The 23,111-nt window shown below is 40.9% G+C and overlaps 1 protein-coding gene across 5 annotated transcripts in view; it reads right to left on the bottom strand.

The window, feature by feature from the left end:
• Csrnp3 (cysteine and serine rich nuclear protein 3) overlaps positions 1-23,111 on the bottom strand; it is a 176,388-nt gene that overhangs the window by 9,872 nt on the left and 143,405 nt on the right. For all 5 annotated transcript variants that reach the window (XM_005346495.3, XM_026778546.1, XM_013346048.2 and 2 more), the window contains one exon: positions 5,084-5,343. In XM_005346495.3, the coding sequence (XP_005346552.1) occupies positions 5,084-5,343 (260 nt within the window). The remainder of the gene's footprint in view (positions 1-5,083; positions 5,344-23,111) is intronic.

The raw sequence follows: 23,111 nt of genomic DNA, 5'->3' as shown, positions 1-23,111 counted from the left end.
AGCCTGGTCTACAAGAGCTAGTTCCAGGACAGGCTCCAAAACCACAGAGAAATCTTGTCTCGAAAAACCAAAAAAAAAAAAAAATATGTCTTTGGAATCCACGAAAGTCACCAGAAAGAAGAGTGTCAACATACAAAACATATCTTTTCTAAAATGCATCCTTCCTTCTGGCTTAGGTCAATATTGTCTCTTCCAGTGGCAAATCATAAGCCAAGATGCATCCAGAGCATGCTGGTAAATACTTAAGCATTTGAAACTGTCAAGACATAGTTATCGTTGCTCGTGGTTAACAAGTTCTGAGGCTTCACTATTCCCTTCCTAGCTAATTTTGAGAAGCGGGGAAGAATGAAACCAGAATTCGTTCCAGTGAGCAACAACACTGGGTGCACCCCACATAAAATACAGTATTTTTCCTAGATCCAAAAAGTAACATTTCTTGCACAGGAAGACCCTAAAGATTTGATTACATATGCTTAATTGTTCCCTGTCAGCTAAAATACTGCAATATTTTGAAAGAACATATTCTTAAATACATTACACAAACAGGGTAGAAACCCACCCTGTCAGTCTCTATCACTTTGCTTAGGTAAATTTTCTCTGTCCTTGTCAAAATAGGCTGTGTATATGTGCACAAGACAGAGCAGGTACTTGGCACAGCAATGTTTTCCATTTGGTGCTGAAACATGCCTCTGTTTAAGATGCATTATAAGAGTTTTGCTACTTAGTATGTTCTGAAGCAATCTCTGCAGAGCTTAACAGGGAGGTTCTGTACAGTAATTAGCTCTCAGCAGCACCACGACCAACACAATAAACTATATCTAAAAAGAAGCTGCAGCATAAGGAAGAAAATTAAAACCAAAGCTAAAAATGTTGAAATTATGGGGTTTGAGAGATATTTCACCCATCCCTTCCAGGTGGATTTATTTCATGTATTTCTAAGAACATCTAAATTCTTTCCCTGGATCATTAATCCCAAGACTGTTAAAGAGATGTAGAGAGCTGACCTAGAGGTGATGGGGAAGGTTGCGTGAATAAGCCACTGAACGACCAGAGTACTCAGCACTCAGAGATCTTGAGTGAATAAGATTGTTGTAGATATTTTTTTAGGGGTTTCATAATTAAAAGCTAGCTACTCTCTTTGCTTCAAGTTTGGAAAGAGGAGCCAGTAACCAAGCACGACCCATGAAGACACAGAAGAAATTGAGATGGGTATATAATTCAGGAGAGCAGCTAGAGATGGTAACCAAAAGTGGAAGACTGGAGCTTTGACCGCGAGAAGTAAAGGAAGAACGATTTGATTGTAGAAACACTAGCAAGGAGAGGAAGGTCACATATGCACAAGCTACACTTGGTTTCTCAGAATAATGCAGTAGAGTCCTCTAGGATGAAAACAGAGGCAGCTAGGACACACGACTCTGTGGAACCGGCAAACAGCCACTGAATGCGTTTCCCAGAAACAAGAGAGATGGGAAGAAAGGCCAATGCAATTGTTCCACCGTGTGCTGCAGATTACTAAATCTAAGCACTTAATTTGCAAAGGAGCATAGTATTACAATGACTGTATTGATTACCATGAAGTGTGTGACATCTGAATGGGCTTGACAGGAAAGGGAAAACTGTTCTCTGTAATTCAGAAACCTAAAGCTACTTATTTCTCCTAGAAACACGCGTTTTATTCAATTAGTTTTCTCCATTACTTATTTATAGTCGATGTGTGAAACATGGTGCCAACAAGAAAGACATACTTGAAACCCCTCAATAAATTAGATTTGTCCTACAAGTCTCTGTCTATATCTATATAATTTATTGACATCGATGTAACTCATAACACAGGAAATGAATAACCAAATTAAAAGCAATTTTATAGTCAAAACCTAAATTTCCATTCTTGATTTATTTCCAATTTGTTATTTTAAGGAAACTTCTAGAAGAACGTATAACTAGAACCTCGGTTTGGAACTCAGCAGATGCCCTGGGAAATTCAGAGGCATTGTGTATGAGGACTTTATCAATGCCACATAAGGTCACTGACTTTTCAAATAAGGAGAGTGAAAGCCCAGTGTGTTACTGTGACTCCAACATGAGGGTTTGGGGAAGGTTCATAGTGCCAGACATTGTCTGTCGCTACTCAGCAGGGAGTTTACTGACACTCCCAGAAAACCATCTCAGGGAAATAATCCATTTGGACTCCGTTTCTCTCTCTCCTCCTCTCCCTCCCCCACTCCTGTCTCAACAAGGCTTTATTAATAGCCCTACTCCACTTGGAGCCGACAAGCCTGCTTCTGCCTCTGGAGTGCTAGGAACACGGGTGTGTGTCACCGAGCCCAGCAGCAAAGCTTATCATTAACAATCCTTTCTCTCCTCTTTGGACCGCCCTTCTGCAGCAAAGAAGGTTTCTCTGATGCTCCCACCCAAAGCCACCGAGATAATTCTGCCACATTTCCCCCACAAGGGAATTTATCCTTGGAAACAAATGTGTTTAAAAGAAAGATTCCTAGTATGAGTGAAATTTTTGGCACAGCTATCATTTTGGGCTAGTTAATTCAAGTTTGGGGATAATTAAACCTTAGACAAAGTATAATTTATGACTTTAAAAATTAATGCTAGAAAAACTTCAGTGAAAACACAGAGACTTTCCCTCTCATACACTTTATAATATATCTATATATATTATATATGTATATATATCTTTATAATATATCTCTAATGATGTATATGCTGTCAGGTTTTAGCTTCACGTAACATGTGTTTCTGAGTCCATACGCATTAAGTCCACTGTAGAATCCCGTTAGCTTCACCTTCATTTGGAAGAGGGGATGATCACCAAATGCCATGCGTTTACAACCAAAGGAAAGGCCACATGTTTTCACAGGAGAATGAAACCCTAAGGATGTCACCTGCTGGCACGACACCCGCTGGCTTGTCCACACCTTCCCCTAAGCACAATGGTCACCAATGGTGCTTTTCTCATTTCTATTTTTCTTGTTCTGCTTGCCAGAAAGTAGTGTGAAAAGATGAAGTGGGAACTCCTTCAGCCAATAGCCTTAAAAAGCCAGCCCACTTGAGCGTGGTCTCTTGTACTATAAATGCATATGTAAAGCCTGAGCAGAGCTCCACAGGGTTTTCTCTCTCTCCCTCCCTTTCCCTCTTCCTCTCTCTCTGTCCTGCTGGATCTGGCTTCTGTTTCCTGCTCCTGCAGAGGACTGTGATCTGTGAGTCTACCCCTAAATAAAGAACCCTTTATCATACTCCATTCTGAGCTAATGTGGGACCACTTTATCGTGTTCATAAAGAGGTGTAAGAATTGCAGCATGAGAGTAGCTCTCCACCTCACGAAGGGAACGCTGCTGCGGCTTGTGGTTCCTTCACAGAAATGCATGCACGGCCATCATTGTAAGTCTTCTGGCTCTCAGATGGTTTACAGTTACTTAGCTGTTAGAATCTATTGCACATACCACCAAGTCCTGAAAAAGGAACAGGTGTCTTCCCTGGTTCTATACTTGGTAATCAATTAATTTAATAAGAAGGACCAAAATAATATCAACCAGTTTTCTACTTGGTGAGTGTTTTTTGCTGCCTGTGGACTTTTTTTTAAATCTCAGCTATGTTCTGATGATTTTATCCCATTGAGACTTTGTGAGAATTTATTCGATCATACATATAAAATGCTTAGCAAAAAAAAAAAATCACCTAGTGATTGACAGCCATTACCACTGACTTATTATTATTAAACTTGGAGAATGATGTCATCTCTGGAGAGGAAAGGGAGTTAGTTTTCAGAGAAAGGCTCGAGTTCAGAAGCAAAGTTAATAATCATTGTCGAATTAAGTACACAAAAATCAGTCAGAAAGACAAAAACAAGCATGAGAAAAAATTTTCAGTGAAACTTGCCAAAGATATTGACAAAAGGAATGTGAACTTCATGGGGACTGATTTATGTCCAACTCAGTTTAACTTACTGTCGTCACATGACATAACTCAGTGATAGATCAAGGCATTTTCTGCATTTTGTTTTTCTCCAACTTAGATGCTGTCCCCATACCTCTTGACCACATAAAAGTCCTCGAATTCCCATACCGGAAGTCTACCCTCACCACAACATGTAGCTTTCCCTACGTTTTTTGGCCATGTCACAGCAGGCAAGCAATAGTATACCTCCTCCAGCCATTCGTCCTCCAGCCAGACCCCCATGGTTTCCAACTATCCCCTCTGTCCTGTAAATTCAGCTGCCTACCCAGCACTGCCCTTCTCTCCTAAGTTCCTGTCTCCTCTTGAACATTTCTTTTCCTCTCCTTATGTTCAGTCCGATTTACCCTACACTCGCTTCTCTCCGGGCCAGCTCTAGGAGCCCCTTTCCTGCTCTGACAGGACACCGCTTCTCTCTTACCATGGCCTTCTATACCCTCAAACTCTTATCACATGATTATGTGACTGTCATAACAGCTCCAACCTGTGCTTAAGACTTAGGATAACTTCTGAGTCCCTGAGGATGAAGAGAGACAAACACTTTAACGTGGCACCTGAGCCTCCTTCATGTAACTCCCCTGCCTCAGGTCCAGCAGACACCCCATGCCATCTTCTGTGCCTAGCCACTATCTCAGATCTTCCTGTCACTTCTCTTAGGCACATTTCTTGACTTCCTGTCCGCATCTGTTTCCCGTCAAAGACTTCCGTAACAGCTTACAACTTTCTCGCATAGCCCTGAATGAAATTTCGATTCAATTTCCTTTGACCACTTGATTGATATTTTTCTCTCCTACTGAAATGCAAGTTCCTATAGACAGGAAACCATAACTGTGTTTAGTTTCCTGCTGGCCCCAGTCCAAGCACACTCTTATAAAGGTGTGTATGATGTAGCAATAGCCAATAGTAAGTATTCGTAGAATGGATGAATAATGTCAGATAAGCACCCCATGAATACAGTATTCTTACTGCTGTATAAAAAGAAGAAAGAAAAGAAGGAAAAGACCCTGTGGACAAATGTCCGGCATGCAAAACACAGTCTGGCCTGTGAATAAAAATGGTTAGCTCAGATGATGTGAGAATATAAGATCTTTGCAAAAAAAATGAACTAAAGTTTCACCTTTAGCTTTAGAGAGTTGAGCTTCTCCTCCCTGAGGTGTTCTCTTAGCATCTCCCGGTGCAGCCGTTCCTGCTCCCTTGCAAACTCGCCCAGGGTGTACTGGCGCACGCTGTTGTGACGACTGGACATGCCCAGAGTGCTGCCCCCCTGGCTGGGCACGCTGGTGAAGCCCTGTCTCCTGGTGAAGTAGTACACGGTGACACAGCTGAAATGCACATTCTTCGTCCTCAGCCGTTTCTCTCTTTTGAGGATGGAGGAAGCTGGAAGAGAAAGAAGCGGGTCAGTGAAGCCCAGGGCAGCAGCGCCCCTGTGAAACCAACAAAACATCCTGGTTCCTGAGTCTGTTGAGGACCAGAATGTTTGGAGCCTTGCTGGCTCAAAAAATACTGAACCCCAGAGTTGGCAAAAGGGCCTTTTGATTTCCTTTCTTACATACTTTTTTTTTTTCTAGGCGCAGTAGAATAGATTTTAAATGTTTCTGTAATGGCTATTGAAGCAAACTTCTGGAGAGCTGCCAGTTATTTTTGGAATTAGCAGCAGAATTTAATTCCTCATTTCCTTGAATCCCTTGAGCTTTGGTTTCCTGGATTTCACACAGGTACTGTTATATTATGATCAGAAAAGTCCAAACATGTAACCCTCCATACCTTGGGCTTCATTTTTAAGAGTATGTCTTAAATAAAAAAAAAAAATCAACTATCAAATAAATGAAAAGAGCACTTATTGTGCAGAAAATAAAGGTGGTTAAAGGGCACAAAAACGTATTTAATATTTTATAAAGAATAAGAATAAAGGCACTAAAGGGTTCCAAGACAAAGAAATAACAAATACTTATGGAAATGCTATTTATAGTCAATGGATAATTGCATCCTATATAGATATATGAATTGAAAGAGCTGGCTGTGCACTGTGGATATGCACTATTGTCACATGCCAATAGAAATGCATTGCTCATAACACTGAAAAGATAAACTAATCCAAAGTAATCAAAAGTCCATGAAAAAGAGCTTATTGACACTGTATAGAGATTTTAACAACTTAAATCTAACATAGCTTTCATTAGGTAAAGCAGTATTCCCCTTTAAATAACATTGTATTAAAATCCAAATACTGAGATAACTAAAAATCCCATAGAATATGTCAGGATCACGTTCTCTTCATATTATTTTTTATTTAACAAAATCTGCACGCTTTCATATACAACATGGATGTTATACCACGGAATTGCCAGATCAAAATAATTAATGTATGCATATCCTTACCTATTTTTATATGTTGATGATTAGAAACCCTATTATTAGCTGTGGAGACAGAGGAATGGACTGAGCCATGAGGAAAATTTGTGCACACACCGAGACTGAGCACAAGAGAGTCATATGCTATCTTCAGGACCTCCCACTGCTGGACGACAGGAATTCTTTTATTCCACGGGAGAAAAGCCAGACTTAGGGAGTCCAAGTGACTCTGTTGAATGTAACTAATGTACTAAGTAAGCTTAAACCTAAAAACTCCAAATTTTATGTCATATGATAAGTTGGCTTATGATCTGGAAGGGAAGAACATCACTCAGAGGAAATACATTCATTCTGCTCCAGGTCTAACACCTATGCCCTTTCCACTCAGATGTGTTGAAGTCCCTTAGAATATAATCCTTTTGGAAATGGGATCCTTACAGATACAGTCAGATGAAAATGAAATCATTAGTTCCCCCAACCTAGCAGGACAGCTACATCTCCAACAGTCAAAGATGCCACCAGAAGTAGGAATATGCAAGAAAGAACTCTTGCTTGTGAGTTTCAGAGGGGCTGCCACCTAGCCAGCAATTTGACTTCCAGGATCGTAAGAAAAGAGATTTGTGTGGTTCTCAGTCACCCTCTTCATGGGGCATTTTTATGGACGCTGTGGGAAAGCATAGGTGCTCATGAAGAATAGCAGATGGTGAATGAGAAGGGCCTCAGACAGCAAGATTACATCGCTGCACATTTACAGGAAGCCTGGTAGGATGCTTCTCATCGTGTAGGTTTATTTCCATAATGAATGCGGACAGAGGGCCTACAATGTGCCAGCACTTTCTAGATAGGATAGATACACCTGTGGACAAACCTGGACGAGGCAACAAAGAGACTCAAAGTTTAGACAGTAAGTGAACGGCTTTGCTGTGAAAATTCAACTTTCCTACCTACTCTCTTTTCTTTAAAACAACAACAACAACAACAAAAACCATTTTATTAATTTTGTGGGGTGGACGGCTGACAGACTTTTGTCAGGCTGGTGGCAAGCTTCTCGGGTTCCTTCCTTCTTTTCTCTTATTTCACCTTTTCAGAGAAAATTTCCAGAAAGCAAATGCCTTCACACGTGTATGTAACTTAAATACTTATTTGTATATTCTTGCAAATTATTTACTGCAACTTCCTGTATTCCTGGCAGTGGAGACAGTTTGTAACTTTGATTGAAAGATGTTGCTCTGCTTCATAACTCTAAGCTTAAATCATTTCAAAACAGAGAAGACTGTAGGGATGTAAGAGATCCCCATATAAAACAAAATTCTGTCTCCAGATCAGAAGCCCTCAACTGTCACTGACTGACAGCAGGTGAAGCAGGACCCTCTGGAGTTATCATTAAAACAATACCCTTAAGAAATTATCCTTAGGAGCCATAATTGTAGCAGCCATGGGAAGTGTTTAATGTACTCACTGGGGTTATTTCCATAAATACTTCTGACAATTTGTGGCTTATGTGTTTAGAAAACCAGTGGCTCAAAAAAAAAAAAAAAAAGAAAAAAGAAAAAAGAAAAAAAAGAAAACCAGTGGCTCTTTAGAAAAATTGTTTTTAAGCATGGCATTCTTAACCCATTTGGATGAACCTATTTTGTTACCCTTTCCCCAAGGCTAAATTAACGACCCTGTTTGGAGATGGCTGTGAGACTGGCAATGTGGGAGAGGGCAGACACCAGCTGTGACCTGGGTAGGACTAACACCATAAAAATGTGCAGTAGGACCGGTGTTGCCCCCAGCACACAAGGGGTGACAACGCACACCTGTGCTGTTGGTTGCTTTAATATTATAAACAGCACAGTAAAGGGAACGATCGAAAAGCTGAGGATATCAAAGGCCTTGAAACACTCAAAATTCAGTCTAATGGAGATTTTCATGGGTTTCTCGAATGTTAGAAAACATCCGGGACCCTCTCCTGATGATTAAATCAGAGCCCCAGCATGGGCCATCAGAGGCATCACTTGCCTCCAGCCTTCACTGTGACACACTTCACAAGGTGGAATCATTAAAAAAGAAAGTATCTGTGTTCTTCAAGCCTGGAAAAAAGACAAGACTCACTCAGCACACCTCCCTTAGGGACTCTGCACATCCCTGATAGACCTATATACTCATTTGTGCCCTTTACAGAATGAATGAACACCACTGTGTGTGTCTACCGTGGTCGTGTAAGCTTTACTGCCGTGAGGTCAAGAGCAAGAAAAAGAAAAATGAGAATGTGGCTTTTAATACTGCTTTCAAAAACGGTAGTTTTCATATTCCACACCAATTTGAAGCATCTTTCCGTTTCTTTCCTTTTATCCAACCTCAATTGCTACCCCAATACAAAAGCATCAAAGCACAATGAGGCCACATCTACCTCCCAGGAGACAGATCTTGGGAGCACCAAGGCCTATGTGACAGAGTGACAACTCTCAAAATCAAAACAATGAAACCCCAAAGGTTGGAAAATGGTTGAACTCACAACATCAAGCTAAGAATACAGATAAATAACGGAATCTTCAATATAAAGGAAGAATTCATAAATGCGGTGAATTGAAAATGTAAACCCAAACCTAAGAATTGGATCACAATTGACCATGTTTAAAAGAAGCAAATGCCCTGACAAACATTCTGCATTTTCTGACCCCATACAAAACATGAGGTAAAGCAAACAAAAAACCAATGAAAACTAGGCTTTGTGGCACATACTGGTAGTCCCAGCACTTAAGAGATAAAGGCAGAAATTCAAGGCTACCCTGTTTTATATAGTGAGTTCCAGGCCAGAACGAGATCCTGCCTCAAGGAAAAAGGACCAGGACCATGTGAAAAGGGAAGAAAGAAAGAAAGAAAGAAAGAAAGAAAGAAAGAAAGAAAGAAAGAAAGAAAGAAAGAAAGAAAGAAAGGAGGGAGAGGGCGGGATACGGAGAGAAGATGGGAGGGAGGGAGGAAGGAAGGAAGGAAGGAAAGAAAGAAAGAAAGAAAGAAAGAAAGAAAGAAAGAAAGAAAGAAAGAAGGAAAGAAAAGAAAGAAGGAAAGAAAAGAAAGAAGAAAGAAAGGAAAAAAGGAAGGAAAAAAGAAAAAGAAATTGTCTGTAGTCATACTAGAATTACATAATTTTGTCAGAAGATGAACAAATCAATGTATGAAAGTTAGTAAATCAATTAATAAAAGTTGAATCATATTAGGCTCTAAGAAATTTCAACAGATTTTGTTCAACTCCATGAGTGGTTTGAGAGCAGACCACATAATTGGGTGGGTGGGGGACCTGGCGGAGGATCTGTAAGGAGTTGAGAAGAAAGATAATATGATCCCTATATGAAATTCTCAAAAAAATTTATCAAGACATTACTTTCAAAAAAGTCCTTATATACTGGAATACAGCCTCAAAACTGTAAGAGTTTTTACCTGACTTAGTTTTATTTTTCCTGATTAATTTGATTTATAATTAATCAATTTGTCAATACCACTAGTATGTGTCCTTCCACTGGTGATTTCTGCACACACCCCTGGACCAGGGGGTCCACACAGACAGCTATACAAAGCAAATGCTCTTAAAGTAAGGTGGCACTATCATCAGACTCCCCTTCTAGTGTCAACAACCACCAACAAGGTCTTGCTGGAGGCTGAAACAGGAAGCGGAGCTGTGTGGTTTGACATTAAATTTGGCACATGGAAGTTGAAAGCCTGCAATCCAGTCTTACGTTAAACAAAGGGGACATTTAATTATATCTTTTAGGTACAGCGTCAACAATATACTTTTATCTCCTATGCTGGATACTCAAAAGAAACATGTCAGTGAATTTGCTAAGTTGACATGTTAATGTTTATTTTTGGATTTTGGACAAATCTAGTAAAAATTTTAAAAAAAATCTTGTTTGTTGTTGTTGTTGTTAGAAAAACCCAGACAATAAAATGTGCCTGCGTGTGTGTGTGTGTGTGTGTGTGTGTGTGTGTGTGTGTGTGTGTGTGTTTAAATCACACAGGTAAAACTAGTGTGGGATTCTAATGTGTAAAAACTGGCTCTTACTTTTTGAAGGGAAGACTCAGTATCTAGCTAGGAAGCATAGCTTCAGAGGATCCAATTTCACCAGAAACAATTTTATGTAGAAATTAACAGATTAGGTAATGGGTAAATGTTCAGTAAAGTTCAGATTAACTTGGTCTTTATGAATACCACCTGCAAACTCCCTGTGATCATATGTTCTTTCTCTCCATCCTAGAATGATTATCAGAACTGAGCTCCTGGTTAGGATGTTCATACATGGCCTCAGTCTTAACCACAAGTGAGAAATGGAAGTGGGTCCAGTAACCAAGACAGACTTATTCCCCTGAAAGTGAGGCCCAATTATGATGTGGGATGTCCCTCTGTATGCTGGGTGTTTTCTTGTGTTTTTTTTTTTTTCACCATTGGTTAATAAAGAAACTGCTTTGGCCTATGTCAGGGCAGAATATAGGTAGGGAGGAAAACTAAACTAAATGTAAGGAGAAAGAACGCAGAGAGTCAGGCAGAAGCCAGGTACCTGCTGAAGGAGAAAGATGCCAGAATTATACTGGTAAACCACAGCCTTGTGGTGATACACAGATTAATAGAAATGGGTTAACGGAAGATGTAAGAGCTAGTTAGAAATATGCCTAAGCTATTGGCCAAACAATGTTGCAACTAATATAGTTTCTGTGTGATTATTCAGGTCTAAGCAGTCAGAAAATGAAAATAGAGTCTCCGTTTACACATTTAGTATCAAAAAGCAATGTTGCCTTTTTCTAAGTGCCCCTTTATTCCTCTGGTCCCATTTGAAGCTTCCCTAAAATATGGGCCCCAGTCATATTTTCAAATTTATTTAGCTCAAGTATTCAGGGCAACTCCTTTATGTGAGGGAAACTTCAAAGGGCCGGTACTACTGAGGAAGCACCAAGAAGCTTGGCTCCAAGAAAGGTAATGTGAAAGCAAAGACTAATTGAGAATATTTTCTCTAGAATCATCAGTGAAGTTCAAATCACTTAAAGTATGTGATGCACATCTACCATTTACCCACCTATTGTCAGAATCAAGACAAGCTATGGCCTTGCTCCTTAAGGTGTTGCCCTTATTATTACGAAGGTCATCTTCAAAAATAATCTCACGTGCAAGTCTGTTCCTCACTGATATTCTGGTTTCTCTGTATTGTGAATGACAACCCCCTCCCCCCCCCCCACATCCCTCTTTCTCTGCAGTACTGGGGATTGAACCTAGGACTTCACACAACCTAGACGAGTGCTTTACCACTGAGCTACACCCTCCACCTGATTTTTTCAAAAGCACAGCGCACCCCTCTTTCTATCCCAAAGTGCCATTCTTCCACACCTCAAGACAATCTACCAGCTTAGGAACCAGTGAGTCAGCGAGCAGATGAGACCACGTACCAATATAAAAACACACCCACAAAGCACTTAGCATTCTGATGTCAGTTCACTGCAGGACAAGGTTTAGAGTTTAAACATGGGACTAGGTACGACTCTTGGCCATAAGTTCGGTTTGCCTCCCGCCCCATTCTAATACTAGGTTAAAAATATTCACATTTGGTTTAACCCTAATGCTGGCAAGATAAGAAGCTGCTGAATTGTAGCTTCTAAGTCAAACCATTCAAGATGAGACTCTTGTTTGACCGGTTTACCTGAAGGATAAAAACAACCTGCTTATATAAGACTGTATGAAAAAGACAAGAGCCCTTTAAGGCGGGCAAAGGCACTGCATATACATGCAAAAAAACAACAAAGTGGCAGGAACAGAAATTATATGGAAAGCTGACCCTTGAGGCTGTCTGACAGCAGCTTTGTTTAAGATCATGAACATGCACGTCACGTCCTCATCCGCAGGAGCTGGCAGGAGATCTGCATGCAGGGACCAGCTCGGCTCCGTCTCTCTGGACAGGCAGAGCCCAGGGTGTTGGGCACTCTGTAAACCGCGTTTTCCTTTATGCCGTTGGTGCGACGGAGCTGTCATCTATTGATATTCTCAGCTTGGTACCAAAGACAGCGTTCCTGCTCGGGATGCTGATGGAAACCCCAAACACTGCAGGTAGCAGGAAAATGTCAAGTTGACCTTCCAGCCTCCAGGCCGCACGTAATTAAAACGTTTAACCCACAAGAGGCGGTGACATTTCGGCAGCTATTTTCATCCACACACTTCTTTTATTAAAGATACCACTTCCTTGCTTCATAATCCTTACGAATATTCATGAAAGTGGGGCATATTTTGATCATCCTTGCTGGGACAAAAGCAACATACGCACTTTAAGCCCATAAAGTGGAGATTAAAAGAGCAAAAGGTTTTTTAAAAAAGTCCAAATTTCTCCCTTTTATCTCATCTTTAAATATAATTAGGCCAAAATGGAGAAGCTCCTTAATATATATTCGATTTCACCATGGGTGTGGTATGAGTGCCAAATGCCCTACCCATTATATGGGTGCTGAATGTCCTACCATTAAAATGTTATTAATACTAGAGACTCAAATTAATAACATAAAGCAAGTTTCAATTGTGCCACCAACGGTAGTGTAAAGTCTCTTGTTCTCACTGAGAGACATGCTTTTCCTTTTGCATCAATTCATTTACCTAGCCTCTAGTCCAAAGCACCAGGAATTTTGACACTCCAATTCTCCTACTTCTGCTCAGGTTTTATGTTTGTACCATAAATCACTTAAGTGAAGTTTATATATTAAAATACTCGAGCAAAATAGTTGAAGCCCAATAAACTATTAAAGTCACTAGCAAAGTCCGGGCATGCCATTCTGCTCAGAATTGCCCGAGGCTGACCAGAGGTTGCGAATATTATTGTTATTTTTTCCTGTTTCATGGTTTCAACTAGTCACGTGACATTATTTCCATTGAGAATCATTTTTACAGAATCTTAGTCACTGCTATTAGTTTTTTCTACTATCTTTATTTATTGAGAGGACAGCAACACTCACAATCACACATGGAACACATGCTATCGATGGATCTATTCACCTTCTGTTTGTAAAGGGTGCTTCCTTATTGAAAGCAAGCCGCACCAGAAATAAATGTGAAGAGGCATTCCTTTCCTAATATCTGCAAGCTCATACATGGTCAAACGATTCAGTCAATGAAATCAGAATTATACTAGCTGCGATGACGTACTGCATGAATTGTATTAATGGGCACCAGCATTCTTCAGCTCCTTCACTAATACTCTCAGCATTACATTCATCTACCTCACAGGACTATTATGAGACATAATGACTTCCGTGAGAAACCCGAATCACAGATGGAAAATATTGCATCTGCCCAGCACTATCTCAGTGATGCTTTTCTTTATTATCAGGGACAAAGCAGGCAAGCACCACTTCTTCCCCAGTTGGTTTCCTTAATCTCTCACATGTGCAATTAAGCATTAAAACTTCGTGCCCAGGAAACACATTTTGCTGCCACTAAAGGAACAGTGATTTTTTTTTTTCAAAACACATAAACCTCTGGCTCTAGCTTCATTAGAACCTCACACGCATAACCTCCAGATCACTTGGCGTCTTACTGGGAAAAGGTAGGCCTTGCTGCACATAAATAATCACAGCTCTGGCTGCAGTCCAAGGTGCAAGTACTTTCGTCTGCTGTCTCAGCAATTCTCCTGATGTCAAAGACACATTAAAATAAATGGAAACCATATGTCTCCTCAGCAGAACACCGGCGCTCTTACAACCAAGAGGGCAATGCAATTCATTACCACTACTGGAGAAATATTTGGGGGACATGAACTATCTCAGTGTAAAAAAGAGTGCATGAGGCATTCTCCCACAATGAACGGAGGAGATGTTTGCTATTCTGCAGCTCTGCTAACCTGCTATACCGTGTTTTACATTTTTTTCAATACCATCATAAGCCGCTCCGGTCAGAAGGATTAAACAGCATTTTCCACCTGCTCAATGACTTCCTGAACAGTTTCTCATCTGCTCCAACAATATAGCCCTGTCAAGCTCTATACATCATAATAATCCAGGTCCTAACAGTGCTTAAAAACAACAGAACACAGCACAACAAATCTCCACTGCAATAAAAGAAAGAAAATTCTTCTGAGATCACTTGGAATTTATTCTGAAGTGCCAGACTGAGTCAAAGGCCAGGCACCCGAGCTTTGAACTCTGTCAGGAAAAATGAAAACATGATTCAAAAAATAAAAAATCTCCTCTGACCTAAAAGAGCCCTTGCTATGTGTACTCCAAATTAAAATGGAAATCACTTTCAAGAGCATAATAGAAGGATACTAATCAGTGGGATTCTGCTGGCTACATATGTCACGAAATTCTGAAGGAAGTTGAGAAGCTGAAGACTTAAAGCACGAAGAACAAGGGCAGCTGGGGGGACAGCTGGGGTGGCTGGCCTACCTTCTGCTTCTTGGTTGGCAGCGAGGGATTGGGGCCAGGTTTCAAACATCCAAAACAACAACATTGAGCTATGACTTTTCTATAAGTGTGCGTGTGTGTGTTATTGAGCTTGTGGTTCCAGTTTTCATAATTCCCCATACCTATTATGGTTGAATGTTTACGCTGTTCAAAAGTTCTCTTCTGGAAACCCAACATCTAATGTTACAGTATTCTGTGACGTGAATGAAAGATGTCCCAGGGGCTCAAATGTTGGGACATCTGTCCCCACCTGAAAGGGCTGGTTTGAAAGGTGGGTATTGTGGAATCTTTAGGGGGCAGGGTCTTACTGGTTGGTGTCAGGCTCTCTGGGGTTTGATAACCAGGGCCCAGTTCCTGCTGCTCTCTGTTTGCTGTTCCATCGAGCCTTGAGGAAGGGAGGAGACTCAGCTTCACAGTCCTGCCACCATGGAGTCCCTGCCACCATCCCTTAGCCTCTGTGATGAACTGCACTCTCCACTGTGAGTTAAAATACCCTCCTCCTGAGTTGCTATCACTAGGCATTTTCTCAGCAACAAGCAGTGTGTGTGTGTGTGTGTGTGTGTGTGTGTGTGTGTGTGAACAAGGGTGAGAGGTCACCTTTGCAAGGTCAGCCGGTGGGGGTGTCTCCCTAACTGGCAAGACTACTGCTCTTCTAGAAAAGACCCAAGCGAGACCCTTGCCCCTTGCACAGTATCTTCATAACAAGAAGGTGGCAGCAATGAAACCCTCACTGGACACCATATCTGCTGATAGTATGTCAGCTTCTCAGTTCCTAGACCTGGGAGGAATAAATTTCTGCAACCCAACTCACAATGTTTTGTTACAGCAAGGACAAAGACTCACCCTTTAAAACAAGGAGTGAAAGAATTTATTGAGCACGAAGTCTGACACAGAATCTGACTATTCAATAGTCACAAAACAACAAACAAACAAAAAAAAAGCCTCATAAACAGCAGCAAAAAACAAGGCATGTGCCCCCTCCTTTGGCCATTACTGACAAGAACACAGGGCAGTGGGAGGCACCTCACTCAATGTGGGACCTCTGGAAACAGCAGAGGGCTTCGAGTACAACTTTTTTTTTTTAAATATTTATTTTATTATGTATACAATATTCTATGAGTGTGTATGTCTGCAGGCCAGAAGAGGGCACCAGACCTCATTCCAGATGGTTGTGAGCCACCATGTGGTTGCCGGGAATTGAACTCAGGACCTTTGGAAGAGCAGGCAATGCTCTTAACCACTGAGCCATCCCTCCAGCACCTCGAGTACAACTTTTAAACAACACTACAGGAACAGATGCAGCACAATGGACAAAAACACCAGCGCCTGAATCCTCTAAACCACTTCGCCTTACTTTCAGACAAAAGTGAGATCCACCAGCTATGACTGGGGTCCTCGTGGCCTACGTCTTCCTCCCTCATTAATTTCCAGCCAGTTTACCAACTTCCCAGCGTAATTTGTCAAAGGGAAAAATGCATGTATTGAAGAGAGGACATGTTGTCCTCATGGCTCCAGGGCACACATAACTTTACATTAACAACCCATTTGAAAAATCCTATATTTTACATATCAGAAGATCAAACATAACAAAACCAACCTGGGCTCTAAACAATCCACCAGTAATGAGCTTGCAAGTTCATCTCTCTGAAGCAAGGAGCAGGTAGCATGGGGAGTTACTTGAATGGAAACGATTTTGAAAGCAAAACCCTGCAGATAACATATCACTAATTGGTAATGACCTCCAGCAAAAACATGACTGACGTTCCTGCCTTTAGCAGTCCATTAGCGATGGTTTTTTTTTGAAATGATTTTTGCCTCTTGCTATTTAAATTGTCATCTGTGTCTTAGAGCAGAGACTGCCATGTTAAAAAAAAAATCATGCTGCTTAAAAATATGCAAACGCCCTATGAAATTTTAGGAGATGCAGACATGTTCTAAGACATATGTTTTCTTGTTTATGAGACAAACATGAGACCTAGAACTTGAGACAGAGCAGATAAATAAGCAATAAGGAGTGGTTTGAGAGAATCATGCAACGAAGCAGTGAAGTCAGGAATGGAAGTTAAGGGTAGGTGGTTTTTCGCTTATTTTATTTTATTGTTTTTCTAGGACTGACTTTATCCTACAACTAAAACATTGTCTGAGACTGGAAAATAGTATAGGGGAAGAGGGATCTCCTAGCATTCCTGAGGCCCTGGGTTCAATGCGTAGCATCATCATAAATATCCTATTAATATTTAAAGGATAGGGATCAAAAATCAAAATTCCTGGTTCAAGAACAAAGGGCCACATTACAGGAGCACCTTGGTATCCTTGTTTCTCCCACCCCAGCACCAGAAGTTCTACTTGGCAGGGGTCAAATAGATTCTAAATAGACAGCAGGTTTGATGTGAACCACAGGTGGAGCAAGCTTCGTAGCTGGTATAACAAGTAGTGAGCAAGCCTGTTCTGTCTTAACGGACGGCAGGACCTCAGACTTCAGGGTTGTTTAGAACAATCATGACACGGAAAATTCAAGGAGATCAGGAAAGTATATTTATTTTATCTTCAGAAAGATATATAAAAGTGCAAAAAACAGAGGCTCGCTGGTCAGAGAAACACGGGCTGCTCCTGCAGAACATCTGAGTTTGATTCCCAGCCCAAATTTACAATGCTAACTCCACCCACATTGCAGAGAGCAACTGTAACACCAATTCCAAGGGATCCAAGGCTGTCTTCTGGCCTCTTCTGGCACCAGATTTATGCATGGTACATATATACACATAGAGGACTCAACCACATCAAAAATTAAAAAAGGAAAACTCTAAACCTTTCAAAAGTGTAAGAAACTCATAAGAAAGTATGTCCCAGCACTATTTTGATTATTTTATCCATTCAGACACCCCAAACATTTTAAAATAGGGTTTGCATTCAGGAGATATTTAATGCACATTTGTTGAATCAATGGATGACATTAAAGCACTTTTAAAAATTACTTCATAATAAAAGATCAGAATAATATATAATAGAATAATCTGAAATTTCTGTGGAATCTCTCTCTTTAATCCTACCCTCTCTTTTTCTCTAGCATGCAACAAATTTCACAGAGAACAAATTTGAAGAATAAACTTCCTTGCTGTAATATTCATATTCTCAAAGAGATGCATCATGGTTTTTAGATTTCCTAGAAAATTAAGAAGGAATGAAACTTTCCTGAGCCACATTATTCTCTCCCAAATCAAATGCCTGCTGGAATTTCCAAAGCTAGCACCATTTGAGAACATGACTCAATGCATACTGAGACTGTAGTTTTAAGGCCACTTTCTCTACTACTAACTACTACAATTCTCACAGAATGACAATTACAGAAGCACATCTCAAAAGTACCCATCAAGTAGCTTCTGATGTGAAAGAAGTATTCGGAATATGTAAAGAAACAATCTTCCCGGCGGGGCAAAAAATCTACTGACTACAAACTCAGCTTCTGATGTGAAAGAAGTATTCGGAGTATGTAAAGAAACAATCTTCCCGGCGGGGCAGAAAATCTACCGACTACAAACTCTCCCAAAGAATGCTTAACGAAGTGTTTTATGCTGGTGAACTGCAGGGCTTCCCCCTATAGTCTTAAAAAAGGTGCCCAGATGTTTTGCTTTGCACTCATACCAAAGGGGATCAGTCCCAGAGACCTCTGCAATGACGTTTGCAGCTCCATAGAGCTGAATTACCCACAGCTCTGCTCTTACATCTAAGAGGTCATAGGCCACTCATCAAATACCGCTTGATGCACAGAAGCCATCTCAGAGGCTCTAGGATGGCTATCTATGCTACTGCCATGTCATATGGAGTATCAGTCAGAAGAACACATTTTTTTTCAAAGCTAAATGTAACTTCAAGCTTTGACTGTCTAAAAAAAAGAAAAAAGTAAGAAAAGAAAGAAAGAAAGAAAGAAAGAAAGAAAGAAAGAAAGAAAGAAAGAAGTTAAAAGAAAAGTGGAGTTGAAAGATGTTTCCATTCCGTCTACATGTTAGGAGTTTATGTTCCTTGGAACAGAAGCAAGAAAACGGGCAGATAACGACAGCCACATTTCATAAAGCATGATTCAACCTTTGCATCCTTAAATAGCATCAGTTCCAAACAATTTCCTTTCTCCTTTAATCATTGGACACAGCCGAACTTCCACATTGGTTTTCAGCAGTCTGGTTACCAGTTCCTCTTAGGAGCACGGTCTAGGGTCCATCAGCAGTGACATTAGGAGCAGCACTTTCTTCTCTAGTTCTTGCCTGAGACCCATTCACTAACCAAAGGCCACTTGGACTCAAGACTTGGGCAAAAGAGAAACGGGAGAAGTGAAATGAATGTAGGCTGACCTGCCTTGGTCCCCAGGCTACTGGCCTTTGATTCTCAGTAAAAACAAGGTTCATTTTTTTAAACTATTTAATATGTGAGCAATCCTGTGAAAATGAAAGGATCATTACTGTTCCTAGAGATGATGCATTTCATTACATCATTCAAAAGGGGATCCTCTTGGTGTTCAGTTAGATGCTGGAATTGAGGATGGCTGGCAGATCCTTGGAGCTCAAGAACTCTTCTCAGATGAGGGAAAAGTCTGAGTGATGACAATCCAGGGTACCCAGGATAACCCACAAATACTCGGGAACAACTCACAGTGTTGATATCATGTGATGTGGCTTATTCCCTTGTGCAGCTTCTCAGCAATGCTTTTTTATACCATATACATCACATCAAGACACTGTGTGATGGCCAGGTACTTTAATGATGGAGGCATGCAGCAGCAGGAATGTGGAGTACAGAGGAGGTAACAATGGGGGGAGGAAAGTTGGCGTGGGCTTAAGTGTTGTCTCAGCAATCATTTCTTTGGGTGCTTGCCACCGGCCCTAGTCGACTCTGCACTTCATAAGAATGAACTCATTGAATTCTAGGCAATGTGATCATTGTTTAAACAGGAAGGACAGGATGGTGATAACAACTTTATAAAGGAAACTAAGGTTCGGTAAGGTGAAGTCAAATTACCAAATCGGCACCACAGCCTCCTTGTTTAAGCACAGACCACACTAGTCCTTTGCTGAAGTCATGAATGTTGACTCTCGTTGCTTGGTTCTGAGATGATCTCATGTTCTTTCCTCTTGCTTGTACCTCATGAATGTGAGACCCCCCCCCCCCTTCCTACACTCACATTCTGCAACTATGGAATGATCATCATGCTAAATAATTAAGAAAACAATAGACACAGCAAGCTGCCTGATTCTTAAGAGGTGTCAGTAGAAAGCCATTGGGAGCTTCTGCTGAGTTATCAGACCCCTGGAAGCCTGAACTATAAAGCCAACATGACCCAGACTCTGAATCAGAAACAGGTTCACTGTGACCTTAGCTCAGTTCCTTCAGGCCTAGTCCTTTTGTGAACTCTGCTAGGCCTTTTAAGAGGATGGAATGGTGCTAGACGTGGACTCTAGAACCAAATCATTTAGCTCATATCCTGAATATAGTATTTACTTACTGAATGGTGTTGAACACACTGCTTAATTCATTCCCAGCTTTTATAATACCACATAATGCAGTTACAAGGAAGAAACTCATATCTGTAAAGCACTGGACCACATTTGACACATAGTAAGTACTGTGAAAGTATCTGTTAAATAAAAACAAAGAAATCAATAAGCTGTTTATGTAATTTAACGCAGTAGCATTCCTGACTCTAAACCGTCAATATGTTAATTATGTATTGGTAGTAACTAGCCTCGCAGGGCAATGACTTCACAATTAAAATGCTTTATTTGGTGGTTTTATTTTTAACATTTTTTTCGTAGCGTATATTAATGGATTTCATTATGATGTTTCCACACATGTCCATAAGTGCATTGTAATAAGTATTACCTCTGTTTTCTCCCCCCACCCCCGCTCCCATCAATCCCTTCTTCTCCTCGGCTCGCTCTCTCCCTCCTATTTTCTTTTCTTTTTTCTTCTTTTAACCAATGATTTTCCCTAGGGTTGCTACAATAGCATGGGAAGAGTTTGTTTACCCGAGTGTGGGCACTTTACCAATGCCTATGCTACTACAGAAAATGCCTCAGCTTTGTCAACCCTTGGTGACATATACATGGAGGGGTGGGGCCCATGAGTCCCTCCCCTGCTTCCATGGTGTGGTGTTGATGGACCATATCCTGTATTTGGTACTTTTGAAACATGTAATATTCTGGAATTAAAAAAAAAATTCTTTTAATTTTTTTTTAGTGATATATTATTAATTTTGTGTTGTGTGACGTTGGTGTTTTGCCTATGTGTATTTCTGTGTGAGACTTTCTGATCCCTTGGAACTGGAGTGACAGACAGTTGTGAGCTGCCATGTGGGTGCTAGCAATTGAAACAGAGTCCTCTGGAAGAGCAGTCAGTGTTCTTTAACTGCCGAGCCATTTCTCCAGCTCCTCTTTTAGTTCTTTTATTTGGTCTTTTTTGTTGTTGTTGTTGTTGTTTTGTTTTGTTTTATGGTTATTTGAGACAGGGTTTCTCTGTGTAACAGCCCTAGCTGTCCTGGAACTAGCTCTGTAGACCAGGCTGGACTCGAACTCACATTGATCCGCCTGCTTCTGCCTCCCGAGTACTGGGATTAAAGGCGTGCGCCACTATTGCCCTTACACAAGACATAATGGAGACCAAGTAACAGATGTGTGGACAAGTACAGCAGCACCTCCATAACTGGGGATGGATTTTAAAATACTCATCAGATGCCTGAACCTACCCATATGGATTGCTGTGGCCAAACACCCAACAAGAGCAATGTAAGGGAAGCTGCGTACAGTTAGACTCACGGTTCAAGAGGCTTCCCTCCGTTATGCCAGAGAAGTTCAAGCAGTTGTGGAGGTAGAAGCATCCACCTGGCTGGAACCCTAACACTGAGGCTGTAAAGGAGAAGAGAGCAGGGAAGCAGGCACTCAGCCGGCTGTACTTTTTGATTCAGTCTGAGACCCCAGTCATTGATGGAACTGCCTATATTCAGGTCAGGTCGCTCCTCCTCATTTAAGCCTTACTAGAAACAATCTCAAAGACACGCCTGCTTATGTGTTTCACAGATGACGAAAAGCCAGGCAAGCTGACAGCGAAGGCAAGCCATGGCTTCAGTACCAAATCTTCTAGGTGCCTTTTAGCCTTGCCACATGGTAACAAAATTAATCTGCCCTCCAATGTGTTATGCCACTGTGTCTCTTGCTTCATTCCTCTAGGGGCTAGATGAACAAATACACTGCAATAGATGACAGACAAACTGATGACCACGATGGTTACTAAGTGCCTGATTAGCAGGTGCATATACAGCAGGGACACACTGGAAAAACTGGATAATTAATGCCCCAGGCAAGCCAGTAGAATGGTGAGAGGCTCTATCACGCTTTGCAGAATGATGTATGGTTTAAAACTTAGAAAGCTCAATTTTGGAATTTTGCATTTTAGTATTTTTTGGATCTTTCTTAAGCTCAGGTCATTGAAACTGCAAAGGTCAAATCATGGATAAAAGGAGACCACTATGTAAAATCATTAAGGAAGAGAATTAATAACAATTATACAAAAAGGGTGTGTAGAGTCCTTCAGAGTGGTGTTCATAACTGACTTTAGTGATGGTTACAAAGGCACATTTGTTTGCTGAACTGTCCATATTTTAAGATATGGCAACTCACTGTGCCGTCATCCACCTCCTAAGGGAGGAAAAAGGCACCTAAATCCCTGTGGTGGTGTTTGAGGAGATCTGTGTCATTCCATCTGGCCTCTTATCTTTCCATCTATTTGAGGATTTTAATTTGTTCTTAAATATGAGCTGATACTCATATTTAATACTTCAAAGTGTTAAAAGGGAAGGGGGGAGGAAGTGAGAGAAGAGATGCTAATATAATTGACAAACATATGTAAGAACCAAGCCATGTTCTCAGACTATTATCTATGAATAGTACACAAAAGAGACATTTGGTCTAAGAAAGCAATGTCTTTGTGGGGGAGGAAATGGAGCCAGAGTGGGTCTTGTCTGAAGTCACACACCAGGCTAGTAAGACGGGTTCAGCATCACCCAGCGTCACAGCCATGCCCTCCCATCTCCCTGTCGACTGCTGCTTCTTAGGTGCCAGTCAGGACGTCAGCATTCTTGGATTTGTGCTTTCACTGCTGCAGGCTGTGGTGACTCTTGCTTAATAATTTAAAACTATAGAACTTATGGGACTTTTATTTTGATTTATCCTTTTAAAATGACTAGACTTACATTCATCCATCAATGTATCCACCCACCCATCTATCCACCTATCCATCCACCTATTCATCCATCCATCCACCTATTCATCCATCCATCCATCCATCCATCCATCCATCCATCCACCTATCCATCCATCCATCCATCCATCCATCCA

Source organism: Microtus ochrogaster, chromosome 4, assembly GCF_000317375.1.
Source record: "Microtus ochrogaster isolate Prairie Vole_2 chromosome 4, MicOch1.0, whole genome shotgun sequence".
Taxonomy (NCBI): Eukaryota; Metazoa; Chordata; class Mammalia; order Rodentia; family Cricetidae; genus Microtus; species Microtus ochrogaster.
Note: the sequence above shows the minus strand (reverse complement) of the source record. Positions and strands in the feature narration are given on the sequence as shown.